The sequence below is a fragment of the Dasypus novemcinctus genome, chromosome 6, assembly GCF_030445035.2.
Source record: "Dasypus novemcinctus isolate mDasNov1 chromosome 6, mDasNov1.1.hap2, whole genome shotgun sequence".
Classification (NCBI taxonomy): Eukaryota; Metazoa; Chordata; class Mammalia; order Cingulata; family Dasypodidae; genus Dasypus; species Dasypus novemcinctus.
In genome coordinates this window covers 61539111-61565587 of record NC_080678.1, presented here as the reverse complement: position 1 = coordinate 61565587, position 26477 = coordinate 61539111, and the positions used below count along the sequence as shown (strand labels likewise).

The 26477-nt window shown below is 38.0% G+C and overlaps 1 protein-coding gene across 1 annotated transcript in view; it reads left to right on the top strand.

Moving 5' to 3' along the window:
• Nucleotides 1–26477, top strand: part of LOC101441123 (protocadherin-15) — a 1917137-nt gene that overhangs the window by 1791272 nt on the left and 99388 nt on the right. Inside the window, exon 28 of the mRNA XM_058298874.2 lies at nt 9723–9850. Within this exon, the coding sequence (XP_058154857.1) occupies nt 9723–9850 (128 nt within the window). The remainder of the gene's footprint in view (nt 1–9722; nt 9851–26477) is intronic.

The window sequence follows — 26477 nt, the reverse complement described above, 5'->3', positions numbered from 1 at the left end:
AGTGCAAGAGAAAGTGTAAAAAGTTTAGTCACAGAGAAATATTTTTAATGTGCTATACGGTTTAAAAGGAGGTATACCTAACATATGCCTAAAATGAACAGGGAGAAGGAATAGAATAAAGAAGGTGGATTAATCCGTTTTATACAATGGGGGGAAAAGTGTTTTATTCTGAAACCTAGGTCACAAACTTAAATAAGAGAAACAGTTGTTTCACAGCTTTATATTTATTTTTGATTAACTATTATAATTAGCCTTACCTAAGTATGTAGATATATAGGAAACATAATACAATTTAAAAGTCGTAAGACAGTATTAACTATTAAATCACCATTATAGTGTTTCCTTTGTGAAAAACACTAAATAGCCTGTTTTTTTTTTTAATTAATTTGTAACTTTCAAAAAAATTAAATACTTTGTGTTTTGTGTTTGTATACCTATTTTAATATTCTGGAATCTTATATATTCATTAATTTCCATAGAATTACATATAGCTAAATTAAAATCTCTCAAAAGTTCATGATGATGAGCAACTTTGTTTATAGGTGACTTTGAAGAAGTCAGAAAAGAATTAACTGGAACTAGATTAATGTACAACTATAGATGCTTCTGATTAAAGTATTTTTTTCTTGTTACATACCATTGAACAGATGAATCATATTGGGGTTTGGTAACAGAAAATTGATGAACAGGTCTGATTTTTCAAATGGCACTGAAATAATAAACAATTTTAGCATTACATAAAGTTTGATAGTGCTGGATCAATAACAATTTTCATAACTAAGTGATCATGACTTTCATCAACTTACAAAGTAAGTTTTACTTCTTTTAGGTTTCTAGTAGGATGCAATTCAATTGTTCAAAGCAAGTTCTAGTTTATTTGAAATCAACTTATTGGATGAAATTGGAACAAAATAAATGAGCATTGAATGCTAAGTTTTACTCTCCATTGATTCTTGAGAGACATGGTGAAAATTATTGAAGTAATAAATTGAGAGACTAATGAATTCATAGAATTTTAACAGACCAATGTATCCATTCTTCTGCCCTAAAACACTAAAATAGCATTTTAAAAGATGAACTACATGTGACAACGGAAATTTTGCTCATATGTTAAAACATAGCAACTGTGCTATTTTGTGCATTAAACTTGCAATCATAATAAGGCTTTAAAGCATTATTTAATTTAATCATATAAATTATTATTTAAAGTTTCAGTACACTGTACCAACTCAATTTAAGAATTAGCTAGAATATTTCCAAGCTTAGTACACAAAAGAAAAAAAAATAAATATCTTGGCAAGAATTTGAAAGATTCCACACATTCTTTGTATTATTCTCAATGTTGAATTAGAAAATATTTGTTAGAAGATATGAAGTAATTATGATAGAAAAAGCCCATGTCTATTGTCATGGTCTAAATTCTGTACTTGGCTGTTTTTATTGGATGAACAAGACTCTAATTGATTCAAAAAAGAAAAGAAAGGTGCTGTGCAGTGTAAAGTCAGTGTAACTGTATATAAGGCTTTTGCGAGTCTTAAAATATTTCTGCACTTCATTTTTTTTCTTTAAAATAGAAGAGTCCTGTTGTACTGTACTTTAAAGTCATGGTTACCTGGACAGGTTAGCCAGCAAAACTGTCTGTTTTCACCCATATAGTATTCTTTAAAAGAAAAAAAGAACAGAAAAATTGAATCATACTTAAAAGAACGGATTATCTCACTGAAAAACCTATATTTCTCACTGAAAATTTTTCTGATTTTTAATCAGAAAGTCAGGCAATACTGGCCAGGTTACCACCCACAGGAGCTGAGCAGCTTGGCTTGCTTTCGACTGAAAGGCTCACCCTACCTCCTGCATTTCCAAATTCTTTTGAGATTTTGACCCATGCCTAGATCATCTCAAAAGTGGTTTTTGACCTCTTTGGTCCCATATTTTTGTAATAAATTAACAATAATTTTTTTAAAAAGCATGAATGGGTAAAATATTAGGACTAAAATCGAAAAGACCTGGCTGTTCTCCTCCCCTACTTTATCTCCTGATTCCCCTAGTTGTGTATGATGGTATATATGTGTGTTTTGTAAGTTCATAACTATTATTATACACTTATTGCTTATGTATGTTAAGTATGAGTAATATACTTCAATATATTAATTTTTTTTAAAAAGCGCAATGTTAAAATTAATAACTTATTGTATGTATGTAGTTATTTACTCATTCAATAAAAACATGATCTAGTAGAAGCTAGCAAGTACTTTATATTCTAATTAGGGAGTCAGATAATAAATATACAACTACAATAATTTCAGAGAATGGTAATGGCTATATAGCTAGAATTGACTGACATGGGGATGAGTCAGTGAAGACTTCTCTAAATGGCAATAAGCACAAAGTAAATAGACTCCTTGTGAGAAATCAAAGAAAATCAAGATGTTTTATTAATGTAAACTTTAAAATGTTGTTTCCAAATACATTATAATATTTTTTTCAACCACGTTAAGGTACACTAATTTGTAGTTTTCCTATGGAGGCAGAGGCAGCAGTCAGCATTGTATGTTAACTGCTCTGGTTCTGTTAGATAAATTGGGTTCAAATTGTTAACTACACCATAAACTGGAGGAATGAGTTTGGGCAATTTACTTAACCTCACTATTTCATTTTATTCCTCTGTAAAAATAAGAGTAATAAAATTTTTTTATAATTGTTTCATTCTCATGGTGTTAATTCTGTACCACTTAAAACAGTATTTGCCACATACTGCTCAATGAATAATAACTTTATATTGAATATTAACTAGGCATAGAAAGAATATATAAAAGAGTTGATTGTGTGAGAAGTTTTTCAACTTTTAAAGAGAAATAAGGAAGTATTAAAAAAGAAAATATTCATGTTGATGGTTTTAAACTGGGACAAAGTCATGGTTAAAATGAAAAATGACTTAAAATTATTCATATAGCTATTAGAAGGAATTATTCGTACTAATAGCCAAACTTTAGTAATGCTTGTATTTTCTATTTTCAATCTTATTGAAAATAAGAACATTATCAGATGCTACTGCAGTGAATGTCATAAAATTATTTGGGCATAAAAATAGACTAGAAAGAGACACACATGGAACCTGATAGTATTATGTAGTGAGTATATTCAATATATTATTTATAATATTCATTTTCTGGCAGATGAGTTAAAAATTACACTTCAGTGTGGTACATTTGCTATTATGGTTTACACTTTTCACTGAACAATATTATAGATTTTTCAAATTTAATTTTTATTTTTAATGATACTTAAATTACATAAATATTCTATTAAAAATATAGGAGATTCCCACATCCCCAGTCCCCACAGTTCCCACTCTTTCCCACATTGACATTAGTGTGGTATATTCATTGCAATTGATGAACATATTTTGGAGCATTGACCCTAAGCATGGATTACAGTTTACATTGTAGTTTACACTCTCTCCTGAATAATTTTGTAAGTTATGATGAAATATATAATTTACTGTATCTGTCATTGCAATGTCATTGAGGACAATTCCCAAGTCTCGAAAATGCCCCCATAGTACACCTATTTTTCCTTCTTGCTACCCTCAGAACCTCCAGTGACCACTGCCTCCTTATCAATGAAATAGTTTTTTCCATTGCTAGAATCACAATGAGCCAGTAGTAGAATACCAGTAAGTCTACTTTAGTACACAGATAATTCACCAATTTTGAGAATCCTGAGATGGTAATGACCACTCCAACTCTAATTGAGAGGGGACTGTGATCTCATAGGGCTGATGGATGGGAATGTCTTGTTGCAATTGTGGACTCTCTTGTTCCTTGGTGTTGTGGTTGTCCATCATCACATCCTTGTTAGTTGTCCTGGGTGAGACCAATGAACTGGAAAGTAGGTGTTGCAACTCTGATGAGATTCAGGGCCCATCTGGCACATGTACAGCCCAAAGAGATATATCTCTTGGATATACACCTACCAACTCTAGTACTAATTACAGTTTCAGATAGAAGGACAGAAGAACCATGTGTAAGGAAACTACAACTGAGTCCAGCTCTGTCACACTAGGGAGCATAAATTCCAAAGTCAGGCCTACTAGCAATACACCTAACTCCTGAGCTATCTACCCTGACTATAGTTTCTGGATGTCTCCAGAGCCCTCACTAGCCCTGCTATTTAGGGTAGTATCTACTTTGGCATTCAATGAGATTCTGCTAAGATGTGCATAAGCATAATCTCTGGAATGACTTCCCAACTCACTTTGAAGTCTCTTAGCCATATAAACTCATTTATCTTTATCTTTTACCCCTTATGGTCAAGGTCTTTTTCCAGTTGCATTGCTAGTTGGTGCTTGGTATTAATCACTCAGTGCCAGGGAGGCTCATCCCTGGGAGTCATGTCCCACACTTTGGGGAAGATAATGCATTTATATGCTGAGTTCGGCTTTAAAAAGAGTCCATATTTGAGCAACAAGGAAGCTCTCAGGAGGTAACTTTTAGGCACCCTATAATACTAGGTTAAGTTTCAATTCCAAAAGTTAAGATTCATAAGCACAGTCATCAATACCAAGGGCCCATCAATGGACCATCCTCCTTCACTAGTAATTGCTCCTGTACTCAGGGAATTCTTGCTGTTCTGTTAGAGAACATGGTAGAGCTGCCCAGAATGGGAATTTAATATTCCTTCAGTTATTGTGTGAATCTCCACCCACACTGAGAATGCCCCATGAGCATTTGAACACATTTATATGCCTTATATATATGCCCAGGTGAGCTTCCTCCCATGTATCTCCCATTAATGACACCCTTCATCAATGATTCTCCCCTGCCACTGTTGTAAGACTTCTGTGATCTAAAACCTCTTCAAAAATGGAGCCAATAAAATAACCAAATACAATTAATAAGAAAATGAAATAATAATGTTAGTTTTAAAATAAGAAATAAAATACAAACAAATTTTTTAAGATATAAATAAAATTTGGGAGCTAATAAAAAATGATGAAAAATATTTTAATAGGTTTTCTTTTTGACATTTTGTCTTTCATCACTGTAAGATCTGTTGTCTTTTATGTACAGTGATATTTTCTTCCACTATTCTCCCAATGTCTTACTTTTTTTAATTCATCTTCAAACATGTTTTATGTTACAGAAAAGTCACATACTAAAAACAGGGGACTCCCATATACCCAACATCCTCCCTCTTTTCCCCCTTTCCCTACTAATAACATTGTATATTAATTGGGGAAGTGCTATTAATACTGTACATTTGTGACAACTGATGAACAAATATGGAAACATAGCTACTAACCATAGTCAATAGTTTACATTGTGGTTTACATTTTGCACCACACAGTTACGAATTTTAAGGAATTTTAACATGGCCTATATTCATCATAGCAAGATAGCATAAAACACTTCCATTGACCCCCAAATGCCCCCTTTTCCATCTCTTCCATTCCTCTCTCCCCCACCCCTCAGGACCCATGTCAACTATCAGGTTTTACTCTTTGAAAGACAAGATTCATAGTTACTTGCAACAATACCTAGGGTTTGGCACACTGGTCTGTCCTCTCCTATTTGGCACTGCCCATGCTCTTAAGAGACTCCCACCCCTCTTTTTGAGAACATAGTGGGTCACCCCAGGATGGGAGACCACCACCTTTTCTCTCATTATGTGGGTCTCCACCCACTCATATAACACTCTATGACAAGATGAACACACACACTCCCTAGAAGCCTGTCCCAAGTGTAAGCTATCCTGTGTGCCTCTAACTTCCAACACCTTAAACCAGTAACCCTACCCTGACATATTTGCCAAAAGAGCATTCCCAACATTGTAGTTTCAACTACATACCCACCAATCCCCAGTGTTCATCTGCTCCCTCTCCCAACCCTCTCTCCAGATCCATGAATAGTCCATTCCACCCTCCCCACCTAATCCCCCTGACAAACCAACACCACCCAATAGTATTACTGCACCATTGTCATGTCTCTCCACTACACAACTACACACTTCCACCTTATCATAGATTTTGCCCACATGGGCATTGACTCACAACCTTCTTTTCCCTTTCTATTTCCTGTAAACCTGTCTTCCAGAATCTAGCTCTGTGAGTCTGTTCAATACACTTAATTTATATCAGTGAGGTCATGGAATATTTGTCCTTCAGTGCCTGGTTTACATCACTCAACTTAAGGTCCTAAAGATTCATCCATGTTTTCCCATGTGTTAATACTGTATTCCTTCTTACAGCTGAGTAATATGCCATTGTGTGTATATACCACATTTTGTTTATCTATTCATCTAGTGAAGGGTATTTGGGTTAATTCCAACTTTTGGTATGACATTGGTGTGCAAATATCTGTTCAAGTCCTTGCTTTCAGTTCTTCTGGGTATATACACAGAATATTTTCTCCCATTGAATAGTCTGCCTTTTCACTTTCATGACAAACTCCTTTGAGGGGCAAAAGTTTTTACTTTTGAGGAAGTCTCATTTATCTATTTTTTCTTTGGTTGTTCATGATTTGGGTGTAAAATTCATGAAACCATTTCCTATGACAAGATCCTGTAGATACTTCCCTACATTATCTTACATGATCTTTATGGTCTTTGATCCATCTTGAGTTGATTTTTGTATAAAGTGTGAGATGGTGTTCCTCTCTCATTCTTTTGGATGTGGATATCCAGTTTTTCAAGCACCATTTGCTGAAGAGGCCATTCTCTCCCATTTGAATGGGCTTGGTGGCCTTCTTGAATATCAGTTGACTGTATATGAGAGATCTGTATCAGAATGTTCAATTTGGTTCCATTGGTCACTATGTAAATCCTTGTGCCATTACCATATAGTTTTGACCACTGTAGCTTTGTAGAATGTTTTAAAGCCAGGTACTGTGATCCCTCTGATTTTCTTTTTCATTTTCAATATGTTTTTGACTATTTGGGGCCTCTTGCCCTTATAAATAAATTTCATAGTTTTTCCAATTCAATAAAAAAATGCTGTGGTGATTTTTATTGAGATTGCATTAAATTTGTAGATCAGTTTAGGTAGGATAGACATCTTAATGATGTTTAGTCTTTTTATCCATGAACAGGGAATATTCTACCATTTATTTAAGTCTTCTTTGATTTCCTTTAATAGTGTTGTTTAGTTTTCTGCATGTGTCATTTACATCTTTAGTTAAATTTATTCCTAGGTACTGGTTTTATTTGCTGTTGTAAAAGGGATTTTTTTTTTTTATTTCCTCCTCAGGTTGTTCCTTATTGGTGTACAGAAATGCTACTGATTTTTTCATATTGATCTTATAACCTGCAACTTACTGAACTCATTTATAAGCTCTAGAACCTTTGTTGGAGATTTCAAGGGCTTTCTATATATATGATCATGTCATCTGCAAACAGTGAAATTTTGGGAAGGAAAGATTTTATTAGCATTTCAACATTGAATCTGATATTAGCTGTGGATTTTTCATATATCCCCTTTATCATGTTGAGTAAGTTTTCTTCTATTCCTATCTTTTGTAGCATTTTTATCAGGAAAGGGTGTTGTATTTTGTCGAATGCTTTTTCTGCTTCTATAGAGATGATCATGTGTTTTTTTCTTTCAATATGTTTATGTGGTGAATTACATTGATTTTCTTATATTGAACCATCCTTGCATACCAGGGATGAAACCCTCCTGGTCATGGTGTATAATTCATTGATGTGTTCTTGAATACGATTAGGAAGTATTTTGTTGAGGATTTTAGTGCCTGGGTTCATTAGAGAGATTTAACTTTCCTTTCTTGTGATGTCTTTGTTTGGCTTTGCTATTAGGATGATGTTGGCATCATAGAATGAGTTAGGCAATGTTCTCTATACTTCTGTTTTTTGGAAGTGTTTAAGCAGGATTGGTATTAGTTCTCTCCAAATGTTTGGTAGAATTCACCTCTGAAGCCATTTCATCCTAGGTTCTTCTTAGTTAGGAGGTTTTTGATTACTAATTCTATCTTGTCACTTATGATTGGTCTGTTGAGTTCATCAATTTCTTCTTTTGACAGTGTAGGCTGCTTGTGTGTTTCTAGGAATTTGTACATTTCCTCTAAATTATCCATCATGCTCACATATAATTTTTCAAAGTATCCTTTTATGATACTCTTTATTTCTGTGGTGTCATAGTGATATCCCTTTTATTATTTCTTATTTTATGTATTTGCACCTTCTTTTTTTTCCCTTTGTTAGTCTACCTAAGGGTTTGTCAATTTTATTAATCTTCTCAAAGAACCATCTTTTGGTTTTATATTTTCTAGTGCTTTCATTATTTTCAATTTCATTTAGTTTTGCTCTAATCTTTGTTATTTCTTTTTTTTCCTACTTCCTTTAGGGTTACAGTTAGGTGTACAGTTAGGTCTTTGATTTTAGCTTTTTCTTCTTTTTTTAATATAAGCATTTATGGCTATGAATTTTCCTCTCAGTATAGCTTTTGTTGCATCCCATATGTTTTGATATGTTGTGTTGTAATTTTCATGTTTTAAGATAGTTACTGATTTCTTATGAAATTTCCTAGACTCACTGTTTGTCTAAGATTGTTTTGTTTAACTTCCATATTTTTGTGCCCAGTCTGTTTCTGTGCCCCATAGTGATTTCTAGCTTCATTCATTGTGTTCAGAGAAATATATATTGTATAATTTCAATCTTCCTGAATTCATTGAAAGTTGTTCTTTGGCCTACCATGTGATTTATCTTGGAAAATGATCCATATGTACTTGAGAAGAATGTATATCCCACTGTAATTGAGTGAAATGTTCTGTATATGTTTATTAAGTCCTATCCTCTAATGTTTTATTCAAAATATTTGTTTCTTTATTGATTCTCTGTCAAGATGTTCTAATGGTGATAATGATGTATAAAGTCCCCCATTATCATTGTAGAGGTATCTATTCCTCCATTTAGTTTTTCCAGTGTTTGCCTTATGTAATTTGAGGTGCCCTCGTTAGGTGCATACATTTGTATGATTGTTCTTTCTTCTTGATAGATTACCCCTTTTATTAATTTATAATGTCCTTCTTTGTCTCTTACAGTAGTTTTGTGATTAAAGTCTATTTTGTCTGGTATTAGTATAACTACTCCTGCTCTTTTTTATTTATTGTTTGCTTGTAAAGTTGTTTTCCAACCATTTGCTTTCAGCCTCCTTCACCCCTGGGTTTAAGGTAGGTTTTTTGTATTCACCATATAGATTGGCCATATTTCCTTATCCATTCTGCCAATCTGTGTCTCTTGACTGGTGAGTTTAATCCATTAACATTCATTGTTATTACTGTCAAGGAATTACTTACATTAGTCATATTTTCTTTAGGTTTATGTGACCATATGTTGTTTTTATTTATTATATGTTGTTTTTATTTCTCTTTTTATCTTTTTAGTTGTTCTTACACTTTCTTCCAACTCTTTCTCTCCTGTTTTATCCTTTCAACCTGCAGAACTCCCTTTATTATTTTTTGAAGGGCAGATTTCTTATTGACATCTTTCTTAATTTGTTTTTCTGTGACTATTTTGAACTCTCCCTCATTTTTTAAAATATCATCTTTGCTGGATAGAGAATTCTTGCCTGAAAGTTTTTTTTTTTCTTTTAGCACCAAGAAGTATTTACTCTACTGTGTTTTTCTAATAAATAAGCACTCTGCAAAATATTTAAGATTTGAAGATTTTCTAATATTGCAATAAAACTTATATTCTATTTTATTCTCTAGGCAATACAGCAAAAGTGTACATCGAGATTCAGGATGAAAATGATCATCCTCCAGTGTTTCAGAAAAAAATCTACATTGGAGGTGTGTCTGAAGATGCAAGAATGTTTGCTTCTGTGCTCCGAGTTAAGGTATGACATAATATATTAAGTACATACATCAGAAAACAAAAAAGAAATCAGATTTTGCAGATAAATTATAGCATACATTGCATTAACTGCATATTTATTCATATTGTTTAAACAATAGTGTGAAACTTGGAGATGTATGAGTTTAATTATCCTAAATTAATACAGATTATTTATATGAAGTGACTAAAAAGCAAATTTTCATGTTTTATTTTTACTATAAAAAAGGAAACAAATTACTTTATATTGAATAAGATATTAGGATGTATATAATTATTTCAAGTGGTTTTTTTTTGCCTCAATTAGAATTACTTCAGGATAATGCAAAAGCATCTCAAAATGGAATTTCTAGTGGCAAATATTCAATAACCATTTCTAATAGAAGAAATAACATAATGCTTTCTATAAGATTATTTTTCTGTAATAATTTTTAAAATCCAAGTGATGGTTACATGAATGTAAAAAAAACACACTAATTTTAGTGCTTTATTAAACATTAAAAAATTCTTGATCAGTGAGAAAACAATTTGCTAATTTGTTTAGAATTTTTAAATATAATATCTAAGACTGTAGTTGATTTTTTCCACTTTTTATCTAATTTGTTAGTATCAAATATTTTAAATGACTAGCAATAGCATTTTTATAGTTGCATTCATTTTGTTACTAAAATGTAATAAATTTTAAAATATTGCATTTCACATAGGGAAATCTTTAGGGACTAGAGTCCTTTATTTTATTTTATTTTTTTAAAGATTTATTTTATTTATTTATTTCTTCCCACTCCCTTGTTGTTTGCATTTACTCTGTTTGTTGTGTGCTGGTCTTCTTTTAAGGAGGCACTCAGAACCAGACCAGTGTCCTCTTGTGTAGTAGGTGGGAGCTCAATCGCTTGAGTCACATCCGCTTCCCAGGGCTAGAGCATTTTGGTTCTCAATTACAGAGTTATTTTTCTGAAAGTATTTTAATAATCAATTCTTTAAAATAGCTACAAACATACACACCTAAAACCTAAATATCGCTAAAGAAATCCAGCCATTGTTTTTCTCTAGTTATACACTTGAATAGTTGCCTTTATTTTCCAATTACCAGCAACACCGTAATTAAAGCTTTTTTTACATATAATTTCACCAATACCACAAATAAGAAAGAGAAAAATCATATAACTCTACAAAGCATGTATCTTGTGCCGCAAAATAGTTCTTGTAGTATCCAGTTATTACCAGTTATAAGTAAATGGGGTCTACAAATTTGTCAATCTCATTATACTCAATTCACATCATGATTTACAAGTAATATTCCTTTGTAGCTGATTTGATCTTATTATTATGTTTTTTGCCTCAGTAAGTAGTAATTGATTCAGTTCATTCATTTAATCAACAAATATTTATTGAGTGCTTATACAGTGCTGGCACTGTTCTAGAAGCTGGGTATAGATCAATAGTAAATACCATCAAACACACAAACAACAACCAGTTTCTGTGCTAGGCAGACAAACTAGTGGAAGAAAAATAGATAAGTAATATTGTTGGAGAGAAGTGGGGTGTGTGCGGTACTGAAGGCCAGGACATGAGAACTATGAGAAGGAAGTTGGTTTATTTTGACCAGCTGCACTTGGCGGACTCTTGTCCTAATAATAACTGAGCCCCAAATAGCATTTTTTGGTCCCTTTTATACAGAGGTTTAAGATTTAAGAGATAAAGAGTGATAGTATGCAAACAGATCTTTGGTTAGTTTCTTCAGTGTTTGATCTGTGTATCAGATAGGTTATTTCCTCCAGGCGAGTTGCATATTCCCCACATTCCAAGCCAGCTTGGAATTAGCATATCTTCCACAGCTTGGATTTAGCATATCTTCCACATTCCATCTGGATGCAACCTTGAATACACCTTTAGTTTTACATCCTTTTTGAACATTCAAAAACTGTAGGGCCTATATTACTTATTTGGACTTTTAGGGACTAGGTACACTTGGAAACAATTTTGAATTTATGCACAGGCTACATCATATTCCCCCTTTGAGGCCAAGCTTAAGTTATTAAGCTTCAGCATCACTATTTTCTGAGTCCCTCTGGACTGACTGGTATGAATATAGAGCCATGAGATGGGCAGCTGTTTGCCTTCTTACTATACCATTTATTAGGGTGCACATTCTGTTTATGATGAAAGGGAGGAGGCATGGAAGGATGGTGCATGCTCCTATGAAGAAGGCAATTATTCCCAGTAGAAGCTTGAAATTGTTTACTATTGACTGCCAGCTTCCAAAGGGATTATTTAAAGTCCAGCTATTCCAAGTTTGCACTGGGACATGAGCAATTTTTACTATTTCACTTGTAATTTCATCAATAACCTTTCCAGTGTTATCTAATTCAAGGCAGCAGTTAGAGAGATTGAATTTTCCAAAACTCCCCCTTCAGCTGCCAAGAGATAGTCTAGGGCAAGATGGTTTTGATAGATAGCATTTCTGAATTTAGTTTGCTCTTGGGCTAGTAAGTATAGTGCATGGGCAGTTTCATTACTTATTATTTCTACCACAACTTATAGGCAGATGATTTGGTTTAGCATATAGATAGGGGTTTGATAACCCCACATGCCATCCTCTGCCTAAGTTGCTGGCTCATAGTATTGGATTATATGCTCAGGGAGCCATTCTTCACCTCCCCAGGTAGTGACAGCCCTTTTTTCTCTTATGTTTTGATATACTGGCTGGCTTAGCTCTTTCCCTTCTGTTAAGGGAATGAGGAAGAAGGAGGGTTTTATTGTACCAAGCATACAAGTTCCACACCAGTTTCATGGCAGTTATCAGAATGCAACCTTCCCACAAATCCAGTACAAACCATTTGGGGCAGTAAAGGGGCCCTTTGCAGTGGAGTTCCACACTGTGATTAATTTGGGGAAAATACGATTTATGAGAATGAGGTCAGATTTTGTTCCATGTTCTCCAAGACTCTGATGTATTTGTGGTATAATTTTGGAATTTACCTCTATACATTTAGATTTCCAATAGCTATAGAGTATCTTAGGAAGGCCCTTGAAGTACAATATTTTCCTATGACAGAAGTTTGCAAGGGCCACATACTACCTTGGGGGACAGCCGGGAGGTCAGTTGCATTATATGGTTGGCTATAATTGTATTCCCTGGTTTCCCAGGGCCATTGGTCTCCCATATTAGTACTACGTATATTAGTACATATACGTAGCATGAGGAGACATTTAAGGCTGCCCTACCACTTCAGCAAGGCTTATAAAGAGGTTTCTTGCTGCTTTTCGGATGGAAAAAGTCTTTTCCATTTCTTCATAGAAGGAGTGGAACACAGAATGGGATTTATTTGTGAGTGGGTATTCCCAATACCCAACCCAGATGTAGGCTTCTGGGTCTATTCCTTTACTGTCAATGTGGAGGCCCATTTGGATTCCCTGAGTCTGCCAGGATTCATGTCTAAGGATGGTGAGGTTTAAGGGATTACATTGACCATGTTGACAGTTAGCCAGGCCATACCCTTGGTGAGGATAGCCATTTGTTTAGCTATGTGTGTGTTCCAGGTGGCCCAGGTGACACAAGACCAGTAGAGGCAGTAGTATGCACCTATGTATTTGCACCAAAAGCCCCTCCCCTGCCTTGGACTGCACTTTTTAATTCTGGAGTGCACATATACTTATTGTTATGAGTATATGTCTGCTCCAGCTGAGCCCTCCACAATCTGTGTTCCATGGTATCCTGGAGTCTATAACTTGACATGCGTCAAATAGGAGGGACACTCATTAGTGCTGGGTAGTGACTGGGGTGGAGGAAAGGAGCTCTCCATTTTGATAAAGCACTCTTATTTCCTATTTTCAGGAGACTGTTGGGGGTCTAGGGTCATAGCAGGTTATTTGGCTAGGTGCGTTACAGACACTATAGGAGATTCCCTGAAACTGACAGGTGGTTACCTGGCCCTTGCGGGTGTAATGACTATGATATATTAATGTGGTGTTGACATGGGCCCCTGTACGCACCTTTTGAATACATGGCTCACACTCTGTGGTGTCGACCTGGGACCAGGGGAGGGTTAGGACTAGAAGTAGGAAAAATAGCCAAAGGGGCATTGTAACGGATTACACCGTATTCCTAATTTTTGGCTGTGCGTAGACCAATCAACTTCCAGGGTGTGACTGGAGCAGAGCTCGGTGTTCCATCCTCAATCTTCAGTGGTGCATAGACCAGTCAGCTTCCGGGGTGTGATTGGAGCAGGGCTTGGTGTTCCCCTTTTTCACAAGATGAGTTTGGTTGAGCTGTGGGTATCTGGAATACAGGTCCAGGACTTGGGGCAGCTCGCTTGACTCGGTTATGGTGTATCCATGGGGTGATTTCAGCTACTTTAACTGCAGTGGGGGTGGATAAAATGACAAGATAGGGTCCTTGCCATCGAGGGGTTAGTGGAGCTGACTTCCAGTCCTTGACCCAAACTGCATCTCCTGGCTTGTACGGGTGTACAGAGCTGCTTAAGCTAATGGGGGCCCTTTCTTAGAACCAGTGATGCAGGTTATGCAGGGGTTTTCCTAAGCTGATCATCTGCTGAGCTATTGACAAGTTTCCTCTTTCTCTGAGATCCCCTTCTATATTTCTGATTAAGGGAGGAGGCCTTCTAAAGAGGATTTCATAAGGGGTTAGGCTTAGTTTTTTGCTTGGGCTGGCTCAAATTTGTAGGAGAGCACTTGGAAGTACCTGCACCCATGTTAGCCCAGTTTCTTGGCAAATCTTGGCAATATAAGTCTTTATTATACGGTTCATTCACTCTACCTTTCCTGAGCTCTGAGGATGGTAAGCGGTGTGCAGTTTCCATTGGAAGCACAGTGCCTTTACAACCTTTTGAGTGAGTTTGGAGACAAAGGTAGGTCCGTTGTCAGAGCCAATCGAGAGCAGTAGCCCATAGCAAGGAATGATTTCCCTGAGGAGAACCTTAGTTACTTCTTCAGCTTTTTCTGTTTGGGTGGGAAAGGCTTTCCACCCAGCCAGAAAACGTGCAAACAAGGACTAGGAGATATTTATAGCCTCTGGATCGTAGCATTTCAGTGAAATCAACTAATAGATCTTCAAGAGCCATACTACCAATTCTCTGGACTCCTAGGGCTCCTGTGGGCCCCTGGCAAGGGTTATTCTCTGCACATGTCAAACACCATTGGCATACAGCATGGGTGATCATGACTAGTCTTGGGATGTAGAAGAATCTTTCTAACACTTCCTTAAGATGGGTCTTTCCCAAGTGTGTGTTCTCATGGTAGTCCTGATCTACAGTTGCTGCTAATATTTGTGGCACAACTATTCTTTGATCAGACAATGTCCACCATCCATTTTCTCCTTGTGTCCCACCCTCAGAGAGTATCCACTCTCTCTCAGCTTGAGTATATTGCGGCTCGTGGTGACACAAAGGCTGTGGGGTGAGAGCAGGCAGTGTATACTGGAGGATTCTGATAATTAAAAAGTTGAGAAATGAGAGTGGTGGCCAAGTTTTCAGATAGTGATCCTTCCCATGCCACTCTTTTTGCTTTAGTGTCTGCCCTCCGATTTCCCTGGGCAATGGGGCTGTGGCTTGTCTGGTGCCCCTTACAGTGCATTACAGCCACTTTGACAGGCTCCCAAACTGCTTCTAGTAGCTCCAGAATCTGTGTACCGTAATTAATGCTCTTCCCTCCCAAGTTAATGAGTCCTGTTTGTTTGTATAAGGCTCCATGCACATGCAGGTTAAGAAAGGCGTATTTGGAGTCTGTGTAGATGTTAACTTTGGGTCCAACTGCAAGTTGCAGGGCTTAGGTGAGGACAGTGAGTTCAGCTTTCTGTGCTGATGTGTTATCTGGGAGGTGTTGCGCCTCTACTGTGGTTTCAGATGTTACTACAGCATATCCTGCTTGCTGATTGCTGCCCTGCATAAAGCTACTCCCATCTGTGAAGAACTCCATGTCAGGATTTGCCAGTGGCTGGTCTTGAAGGTATGGCTGGTTAGAATACACTTCTTGCAATGTTTCCAGGCAGTTATGGGCTGGAACCCCTGGCTTCATGGGTAGCTGGGTGACTGGATTTAGGGTTTTTACAAGTTCCAGCTGGATGGATGGATTTTCACATAATAGGGTTTGATATTTAACCAGGCGGCTGTTAGTAAGCCAATGTGTTCCTTTCGCTTCTAAGATTGTGATTACTGCCTGCAGAACCTGGACAATTATAGGCTGCCCAAGAGTTAATTTTATAGCTTCTACTGTCAGCATGGCTGCAGCTACTATGGCTTGCAAACATGAGAACCATCCCTGGCTACAGTGTCCAGTTGTTTGGATAGATACGCTACAGGTCTTTGCCAGAAACTGAGGTATTGAGTGAGTACTCCTACTGTGACACTTTGGCGGTTGTGAACATAGAGGTAGAACGGCTTAGTGAGGTCTGGAAGTCCAAGGCTCGGTGCTTCCATTAGAGCTTGTTTGAGAGCAGTGAGAGTGTTTTTCTGTGGGCTTTCCCAGAGCAGGGCATCACAATCTCCCCACTTTGTGGCTTCATATAAAGGGCGCGTAAGGAGCCCAAAATTGGGGATCCAATTGTGGCAGAATCCTGCCGCTCTGAGGAGCTGGCAGCTTCCGGTGGCTGTTGGGCTCAGGGAGACTACAGATTGCTTTCTTTCTTTCAAGTCCCAATTCACGGTGCCCCTGCATTATTTTTTGACCTGAGGTAGGCAGATTTGGGCTTTTTTCTTCCTTAAGATATAGTTATGAAAAGTAGATTGCTGATGAGGGTATTAAACTGAGAAAAGTATAAGGATTAGAAATCACAGAATTAACCACTCATAAGTCCTGGACTGGGCAGTAATCTCCATCAGCATTTTTAACTGGGAAGAGTGGGGTGTTCCACGGAGACTGGCATGGCTTCAATATGCCCTCACTCAGCAATCTCTGAATATGTAGCTGGACCTTTCCTTGCACTTCGTGTGGAACTGGATATTGCCTTATGCTTACTGGACTGGCTGTAGGCTTTATTTCAGTAATAATTGGAGGAATGTCATGTGCCATCCCTGTTGGGTTACCCTCTGCCCATACTTCAGGCACATCTTCAAAGGGGAGCTGCATGGCCATGAATTGGCCAGTCTCACTGAGGCAAAACAGTCTCCATTCCTCCAGCAGAGGAAGGGTTAGTACTCTTTTCAGAGGGTCTTGTGGCCCCAGTGTCAGTGTGGATTGCCCTGTGGCATCAAAGGTAATTTAAGCCTGCAGTTTAGACAGCAGGTCTTGACCCAGGAGGGGAACTGGGCACTCTGGAAGATAAAGGAATTCGTGAGTGACCTCCTTTCCCCCAATGTTGCAGGTCCTGGCTTGAAGGGAGGGCCATTGGGCACTTTTGCCATTTGTCCCTATGATAGTGGCTTGTCTTTTTGATAGAGGCCAAACTGGCTTGGTCATTACAGAATGTTGAGCCCCAGTGTCAACCATCATATGTATGGTGTGGCCCCCAATTTAGCCTCTGACCATAGGCTCCTCAGGGCCAAGAGAATAGGAGCCCGGTCTGTCCTAATAATCTCTATCAGAGTCCTCCATTCCTGCCAGCCCAATGATCTGATCTGCAGGTTTTTTTCTGAACCTCTTCGGACCCAGCATTTGGGCTGTGATGCCCCACTGGCTTTTCTGGCTAATGTTTTGGCCACAGAGGCTGGGTCAAGTGGCCAGGTGGGACACTTTCGCTTCCAATGCCCATCCTCTTTGCAGTATGCACACTGATTTCACCCTAGACATGTGCCTTTCCCTCTCCTTGGGGCTGGGACTTGCCAGGTTACTTTCCTTGACACAGGAATGTATTTTTCCACAATTGCTGCTGCCAGAAGATCTGCCTTTTTTTCATTTTTCTATTTTCTTCCCTTCTTGTTTCTACATCACAGTTAGCATAGACCTTAGTAGCTACTTCCACGAGCTGAGAGATATTCATTCCAGCAAACCCATCCAATTTCTGCAGCTTTCTTCAGATGTCAGTCTGTGATTGGGCAACAAATGCTGCATTGACCATTGTTTGGCTCTCTGGAGCATCTGGGTTAAAGGGCGTGTATACATGAAACCTTTCACACAGTCTCTCATAGAATTGAGCAGGGCTCTCATCCAGAGCCTGTAGAATTTGACTGGTCTTTGCCATATTCACTGCCTTGCAGCTCCCCGCCTTGAATCCTTCAACTAAGGCCCTATGGAACATTTCTAGTCAGTTGAGCCCGATGGCGATGGCGCTATTCGGCTTCCACAGGAGGTCCTCCTCTGGGAACTGCAGGTGGGCATATTGATCACTGTCCAAAGTTCCCTCAGGTGAGTGCTCTCTAAGCCAGGTTAGAGCTCCCTGCGTGACACCCATTCTCTCTTCAGAGTTCAATAAAGTCATTAGAAGTTGTTTACAATCAGCCCAGGTAGGTTTGTGGGTCTGTATGATGGACTGGAAAAGGTTTGTCATGGCCTGAGGCTTCTCCAAAAATGGTGGGCTGTGGCTTTTCCAGTTAAAGAGATCCATTGTCATAAAGGCTGATAGATGAATGTCCAGTTTCCCTCCTGAACCTGGTCATCTGCATCATAAAAGATTGGGGTCCGGGCTTCACCGAGAGGTACCTGGAAGGCAGCCTTTCTCTCTGCTCCCTCTGCCCCCGGGGCTCCCTGTGGTTTGAGTTACCACCTCTCAGCATCTCCTTCCTGACTGATGGACAGCACTGCAGCAGTCAGCTGGTCTGCATTTTCCCTTGCAGAAGGTGCCAAAGACCTCTGCGGAAATGGTAAAAGCTGCTGTGGGGATGGCGGTAGGGCTCTCAGCTGCAGATAAAGGCAGTGGCGGGGATGGTGTGGGCGTTGCACTTCCCTGTGTGGATGATGACAACAGGGCACTGCTTATGGAGACTAGCTCATTTTTATTCCTTAGTACTGCCGGGGCAGGAGTCATCGCATAAGGCGGCGGAAATTCATTTTCATCTGGCCCCTCTAAAATGGGTGGATCGGCACTGAACGTGGGGCACACTTTCTCTGGGCCCTTTGCATGGTGATTGTTTAGTCTGGTCCCTGGGACGGCACTCCTTGGTTTCTGTATTAAGCAAATTCTAGCTTCCTTAGTCATGCACTTCCCTAACCAAGGTGGGTTTTGGCTCACAGCATTTTCCCAAGCATCGATGTAGGGGAATTGTCCTGGATTTCCAGTTACTGCATCGTGGACTTTACGAATGATCTGGGGATCCAAAGTGCCCTCCTGGGGCCAGCCCACACCAAAAGTTGACCATTCTAATTCACAAAGCATCCTAAGCTTTCCTGGTTGAAACCTTATGCCGTACACACCTTCACGGAATGCATGGGGGAAGTTTTTCAGCATACAACCTAACGGGGTTTTACTGTGTGTGGTTCCCATTTCCACCCTGTGCTGATGGTGCACAACAGTCACTCAAACCTTATGCTTCATCCATCTCCAGCCGCGTCCCTCACAGGAGCTTTCAGCGCCTCTTAACCTTAGCTTACGGAAGAGGGTCTCTTTGCAGGGACCCCCCAGACCAGCCTTGATCGTATGAGGTCGCCATGGAACCGCGGATCAGGACTCTGCACCCACCCTGCAGAAGTGATTTTCTGCATCTCACTCAGTCGCCACAAGCACATGCACACAACCACCCTCCTTTCCTTTCCTCGGACCTGGAGAGGAGACAGCTTCCTCCTGTATTCTCAGGAGTCCTAGGGCCTCCCCTTTTAGAGAGTTGATCAGGCTCCCTCCTAATTTTAGAATTAGGCTTTTCCTGCTCTATGCCCCTGGGGGTCTTACCAGTCCCACATGTGGAGCTCCTTGCTTCATTCTCAGTGTCTCTCAAACCTTCCAATGCCTCCGGGTTCATCTGGGAGGGCTCCAGTGAAGACCGCAACCTCTTTCTGGACTCAAATGGGGTGTCCAGGGGTGCCCAGGGCTGGGTTTTGCCCTGGCCCTTCCTGCCTCCTCAGAGACATCTAGGAGGGGCAAACAACTGTTGCCACCTCTGACCTTCTCAGCACAATCCTGGATGAGCCACCAAAATGTTGTAGAGAAGTGGGGTATGAGTGGTAATGAAGGCCAGGACACGAGAACTGTGAGAAGGAAGTTGTTTTATTTCAACCAGCTGGACTCAGTGGACTCTTATCCTAATAATAACCAAGCCCCAAATAGCATTTTTCAGTCCCTTTTATACAGAGGTTTGAGATTTGGAAGACAAAGAGTGATGGTATGCAAACAGACCTTTGGTTAGTTTCTTCAGTGTTTGATCTGAGTATCAGATAGGTTATTTCCTCCAGGTGAGTTGCATAAACCAGCTTGGAATTAGCATATCTTCCTCAGCTTGGATTTAGCATATCTTCCACATTCCATCTGGATGCAACCTTGAATACACCTTTAGTTTTACATCCTTTCTGAACATTCAAAGACTGTAGGGCCTGTATTACTTATTTGGACTTTTAGGGACTAGGTACACTTGGAAACAATTTTGAATTTATGCACAGGCTGTATCAATATCAGTAGATATTTGATACAATGGTCATGTAGTGATAAATGCTAAAAAGGAAAAATGAAATCTTGGTTAAGAGGAGAATGAGAGTGGTGTTATTTTAGATAAGAAGATCAAAAAGGTCCTTTCTGAGGTGGCAAAGTTGAACCCTGACCTGAATAAAGGGAAAGAACAAAGCTTGTGGCTTCCTGGGGAAAGAACATTGCCTGCATTCTAATTTCAATTCCCTAAGGCTAGAGTATGTGCATCAGTGCTTGGAGTCCAGAATAACAGAAAACAAAAACACAAACAAAAACAAAACCTTGTACATGAGTTTGTAAATGTAGCCAGGGACTAGATTATGGGGTTTATTCTGGTGTGTTAGAAAGAAAGTCTGAATAGTTTTGACTAGAAGTGTGACAAAATCCTATATAAAAGGATTACTCTGGCTGCTATGCTCAGGGGAGGGTGTTGAGGTGACACATGCAAATTGCTTACAGACAAGACTAGAAGTAGAGCCTAAGGCATATTAATTAGTCCAAGCAAGATTTGATGATGTCTGGTACCAGGATGGTGGACTGTGAAAAAGGAGGCAAAAGGTAGAGCCAAAACAAATTGCTGGTGAAAATTTATGTGAGGCACTAGGGAAAAATCAAGGCTGACTCTGAGGTTTTTGTCCTTTGCAGGTGCCGATCTCTTCCCCAAGTATGTGGTGGCAGGAATCTTATGTTCAATTTTGAACATTTTATGTATGTGCTGTTTTTAAATATCCAAGTGTAGTTCTTGGAAAAACATTTGCAAATGCTGGTCTAGAATTGGAGAAGAAATCATGGGCCATGAATCTACATCCTTGAAAATGGGTGTAAATAAAACTTCCAAAGACTGAGTCCCATGGAACTTTAGCATGTAGAGGTCAGGAAGAGGCAGGGATCCATCAAAGGATGCTGAGAAGTTGCTGCAATGAGGTAGCAGAAATAATAGGAAATTCAGAGTCCTGTTCACCATTTAAAGAATGTGATTGATAGAAAATAATCAACTGTCAAATGTTGCCCTAAATAGGACATCCATGTGGATTTTTACATCACCATTTTGCCAACAGAAGTAAATTATGGTAGAGAAATAAGCAATAAGTCAAATGCTAAACTCTGCCATTACTAAAGGGTATTATTCAAGAGTTCTATAGATCTATAGACTATAAGAAGGAAATGTAGTGGTTGGTATAATCCAATGACATTTATTTCATAGGAATTGGGAGAGAGTCAACAGGAACTAAAATAATATCCCAGAAGTAGCAATTTAGAGACAGGAAGATGTGTACCATCTACCCTAGGCTGTGTACTGTGTAAACTGGTGGGGACCATTACTTTAGGCAGCTGTAACTGTATCTGCTGTATATTTGTAAGTGTGTGTTAGGGAGAAGGCAGGGGGGGTCAGAGAGTAAAAGTAATATTCAGAGGGAAGGTCGAATATTAAACACATTTTTTAATGATAGACTATATATTTCACAAATCCTAGAGAAAGTTTAGAGGTAGAGCTAAAGATGAGGTGGAAAACATTCATATTAGGGTATGAAAAAGAATCACATTTGAAGAAATAATCTGGGTTTAAGACACCCTCAGTCTTGGGAAAATGCTTGGACTTCTTCGATAAGGTAAACGAGGATGGGATTCACCCCAATGGCTTTCTAGAAACAGATGTAATTAGTTGCAATGATAGGCTTATTCCTGGGCCAGGTTTCTTAGACAGTTTTTAGTGATGAAGCAGGGACTTTTGCAAGGGTAGGGGGATTATAGGAATATAATTGTTTCTCCGGCACTACTGAGAACTCTGTGGGACCCTTGCCCTTCAATTCCTCAATGGATTATCCAGATTAGGCAAGGGGTTTCTCTCATAGAAAGTAACTTAACGCAATGTATTATTCTAGGCCACTTAGAGTAAGGAAAGCAAAATAGACAGAATGAGAAAGAGAGAGAATTTCAGGCCTCCAGAAGCACAGCTGTTAGCAATGTATTAAGGCAAGTATTTGCTGTAATAATTCAATAAGGAAAGTTGGTTAAAAAATGAGGAAGCAGCCTCAAATTATGAAAGTGACTTGTATACCACTGACTATGTAACATTGGGGTAATTCTAGATTTCATTTACCATGCACGTCAGTTAAAGTTTTTACTCCACAACAAAATGCAGAATAAATTTTTTTAAAGTGCTGTATATAGAAAACAAAAAAGTAAATCTTGCATAGAGTAGGATTAATTAAAGAGAGTATCTGAAATATCAATGAATAAAACTATACTAGTTTAAAATAGAGGCAATAGATTATTAAAAGGAATATAATAAGAAAGACAATACAATGAAGGCAATGTTGAAATTAATTATTTGCTCTAAGTGAGAGTATGATAAAGAAAATTGTATATCTACTTGGAAGTGGCCTATCTAATATGCTTAGAGATTTGTTAAAGTTCATTCTTTTGGTACGTATATACAACATTTCTGCTGTGGACTAAAAATACATAGATAAATATGGAATTAATATTCTAGTAAAATAGACACAAATAGTAAATAAATAAATATGCAAATTATAGATTGGTGCAAAAGGAATTGTGGCTTTGGACCATGAGTTTTAAATCATTATAACTAGGCTCAAACACATCTTTATTAATCAAAATAGTAACCATTATAATCAACACATTTTTGCCAATGAGAAATAAGTTTGTTTATTCCTATAGTGTAAATATCCATGCTTTGAGATTAGATGAACTCTTGGAAAGCATTTTCTGCATCCTGTTGGTTGTGGAAACATTTTCCCTGCAAAAAGTCATCAAGATGCTTGAAGCAGTGGTAGTTGGTTGGCGAGAGGTCAGATGAATATGGCAGATGAAGCAAAACTTCGTAGCCCAATTCTTTTGACTTTTGAACTGTTGGTTGTACCACGCACAGTTGAGCATTGTCATGGAGACGAATTGGACCCTTTCTGTTGACCAAAGCCAGCTGCAGGCACTGCGGTTTTGGGTGCAGCTCATCAATTTGCTGAGCGTACTTCTCAGATGTAATGGTTTTGCTGACATTCAGAAAACTGTTGTGGATCAAACAGGCAGCAGACCACCAAACAGTGACCATGACATTTTGCTGGTGCACGTTTGGCTTTGGGAAGTGCTTTGGAGCTTCTTCTTGGTCTAACCACTGAGATATTCATTGCCAGTTGTCATATAAAATCCACTTTTCATTGCACATCACAATCTGATCAGGAAATGGTTTATCATTGTTTTTACATAGAATAAGAGAAGATGAGACTTCAAAACAAATTTTTTTTTTGTTTTTAGTTAGGTCAGGAGGCTCACTTATTGAGCTTTTTTCACCTTTCCAAGTTGCTTCAAATGCCAAACAGCTGTAGAATGGTTGGCAAGTTCTTTGGCAACTTCTAGTGTAATTGTAAGAGGATCAGCTTTTTTTTTTTTTTTTTAAGGAATAAATTTATTTATTTATTTACTTCTTTTTTTATTACATTCAGAAAATAGGAGGTCCCCATATACCCCACACCCCCTCACCCCACTCCTCCCCCCGTAGCAACAATCTCCTCCATCATCATGGGACATTCATTGCATTTGGTGAATACATCTCTGAGCACCACTGCATCTCATGGTCAATGGTCCACATCATAGCCCACACTTCCCCACGTTCCATCCAGTGGGCAATGGAAGGACATACAATGTCCAGTAATTGTCCCTCCAGCACCACCCAGGACAACTCTAAGTCCCAAAAATGCCTCAACATCTCATCTCTTCCTCCCATTCCCCACACCCAGCAGCCATAATGGCCACTTTCTCCACACCAATGCCACATTTTCTTCAATTACTAATCACAATAGTTCATGAATAGAACTATCAATCAGTAAGTCCACTCTAATCCATATTCTGTTCCTCCATCCTGTGAACCTTGGATTGGTTGTGTCCACTCCACATCTATATCAAGAGGGGGCTTAGGTTCCACATGGATGCTGGATGCAATCCTCCTGCTTTCAGTTGTAGGCACTCTTGGCCCCATGGTGTGGTGGTTGACCTTCTTCAACTCCATGTTGGCTGAGTGGGGTAAGTCCAATAAACCAAACTGTAGGAGCTGAAGTCTGTTGAGGATCATCTTTGATGATTGCTCTCAATTGGTCATTGTCAACTTCTGTGGTCAGCCACTATGCTCCTCATCTTCAAGGCTCTCATTTCCTTTGCAAAAATTCTTGAACCACCACTGTACTGTATGTTCATTAGCACATCCTGGCCAAATGTGTGGTTAATGTTGCTAGTTTTCTCTACTGCTTTACAACCCATTTTGAACTCAAAGAAGAATATTGCTTGAATTTGCTTTTGTCTAATGTGATTTCCATAGTCTAAAATTAATGTAAAGTAAACATCAAGTAATAAGTCATTAGGAAAAAATCATAAAGTGAGAAATACACATTAAAATGATGTATAGCCAAATTTATTTAAGACTGTATTCAATATCAAATGGCAAATTTCAACAAAGCAAAACTGCAATTACTTTTGCACCCAACTAATATAATTAAATTTGTATGGACAAATACCTAATGTATTAAAGTTTATAGTTTTATTATACTGGGTAAAAAAGGAAATAATTATCAGGATAATTTAGATGAATAAATAATGAATTATTTCACTTGTAACTTGGGATAAAAGTGAGGTAGCTTTACTTTTTATTTACTCAAATTGTCTAAGAACAGCAGACACCATTTAGTTGACCTTTCCCTCTTTCTCATACTTAAGTACTCCAATTGTAATCAGGTATCTACTATTCCTGAGGATCATGCACTTCAGGGGAGGTAAGCTGTATTCCAAGAGGGAAAGAAAATGACCTTAGCCAATCATGCTTTACCTATTATCCTTGCAAATGATTGGCTTGGTATGTATATGTGATTGACTTTTTACCAATTTTTGATAAAGGGAAAGCTGACTCAAGGTTTCCAGGGCAAATTTATTTTATACAGACATACAGAGACTTTGTTTCTGACTCAGTGCATGTCAAAGTATTTCCTGGATTGTTTCAAAAGGGCATAGAACAAAAGGACAAATTTGGGAAGGTTTACCACATTTATTGTAGTTTAATGATGTTTTCACAAAGTTGATTTCTGTTGGTGAGAAGGAATCTGTCACTTTAATGGTGGGGAGAAAAAGAAGAAAATCAAATGGTAATTTTTCTCTTCAGTAATTTAATCCAAGCAGTTTAAATCAGTTAAAAGCATCAAACTTATTGACAGAATATGAAAACTCTTTTTTCCAAAGTTATCATTCTTCAGAGGTACCCATTCTTCTTAAGTTGATATTAATATAAAGCTTATGTTCATAATAGAAGTGATTCGTGCTAGTCAGCTTATTTTTTGATTATATAACTGTGATGTTTTTAGCATTTTATCCTACAATATACCATAGTGATATCAGTACTCAGTCAACAAGGAATACATATCAAAATCCACAGTACTATGTATTTTGAAATGTTCCTAAGTAATTCTAATCTATCTGTCTTTGGGAGCAGGCCATCAATTGGTTTGAAAATTGCTAACTGAAGTGCCTTACTCTATGAAATATGACTGCTAAATCTGACTACAAAAGCATAACTGCTATGACAGAGAAGTCAATTAACAATTAAAAGACAAGCAAGAAGCTAGAGAAAAATATTTGCAATATATATTTTAAAAAGCTAAAAGAAATAATGTCCAGAATATAAAGAGAACTCTTAAAAGGCAGGCATTTGGGCAATAAAATCAAGCTTAAAATAGTTATCATTATATGTCTAAAAATAATAGAAAGGAAAAAAGAAAACCTATGTGGTAACTGTAGTTATTTCTTATTGAATCACTGGGGAGAAAATAAAAGTTGGTGAGGTTAAGTAATTTTCCTAGGATCACAGAGCCAATAACTAGTGAAGTCAGGATTTGAAGATAGACCTACCTTAGTTCAAAGTTTCTTCTTGTAACCTCTACTATATGCTGTTTCCTGTGGGATGTTTGGAGAAGAAACTTGGTAGAGGTAGAATGTTGGCAGAAAATAACACCATATCAAATTCACATAAAAAATTAGGATATAATTAATTAAGTACTAATTGCTTTAAAATTGAAATAGCTTCTGAATTGTGATCCCCTTTATTAAGGTAACAAATAAGATCTGA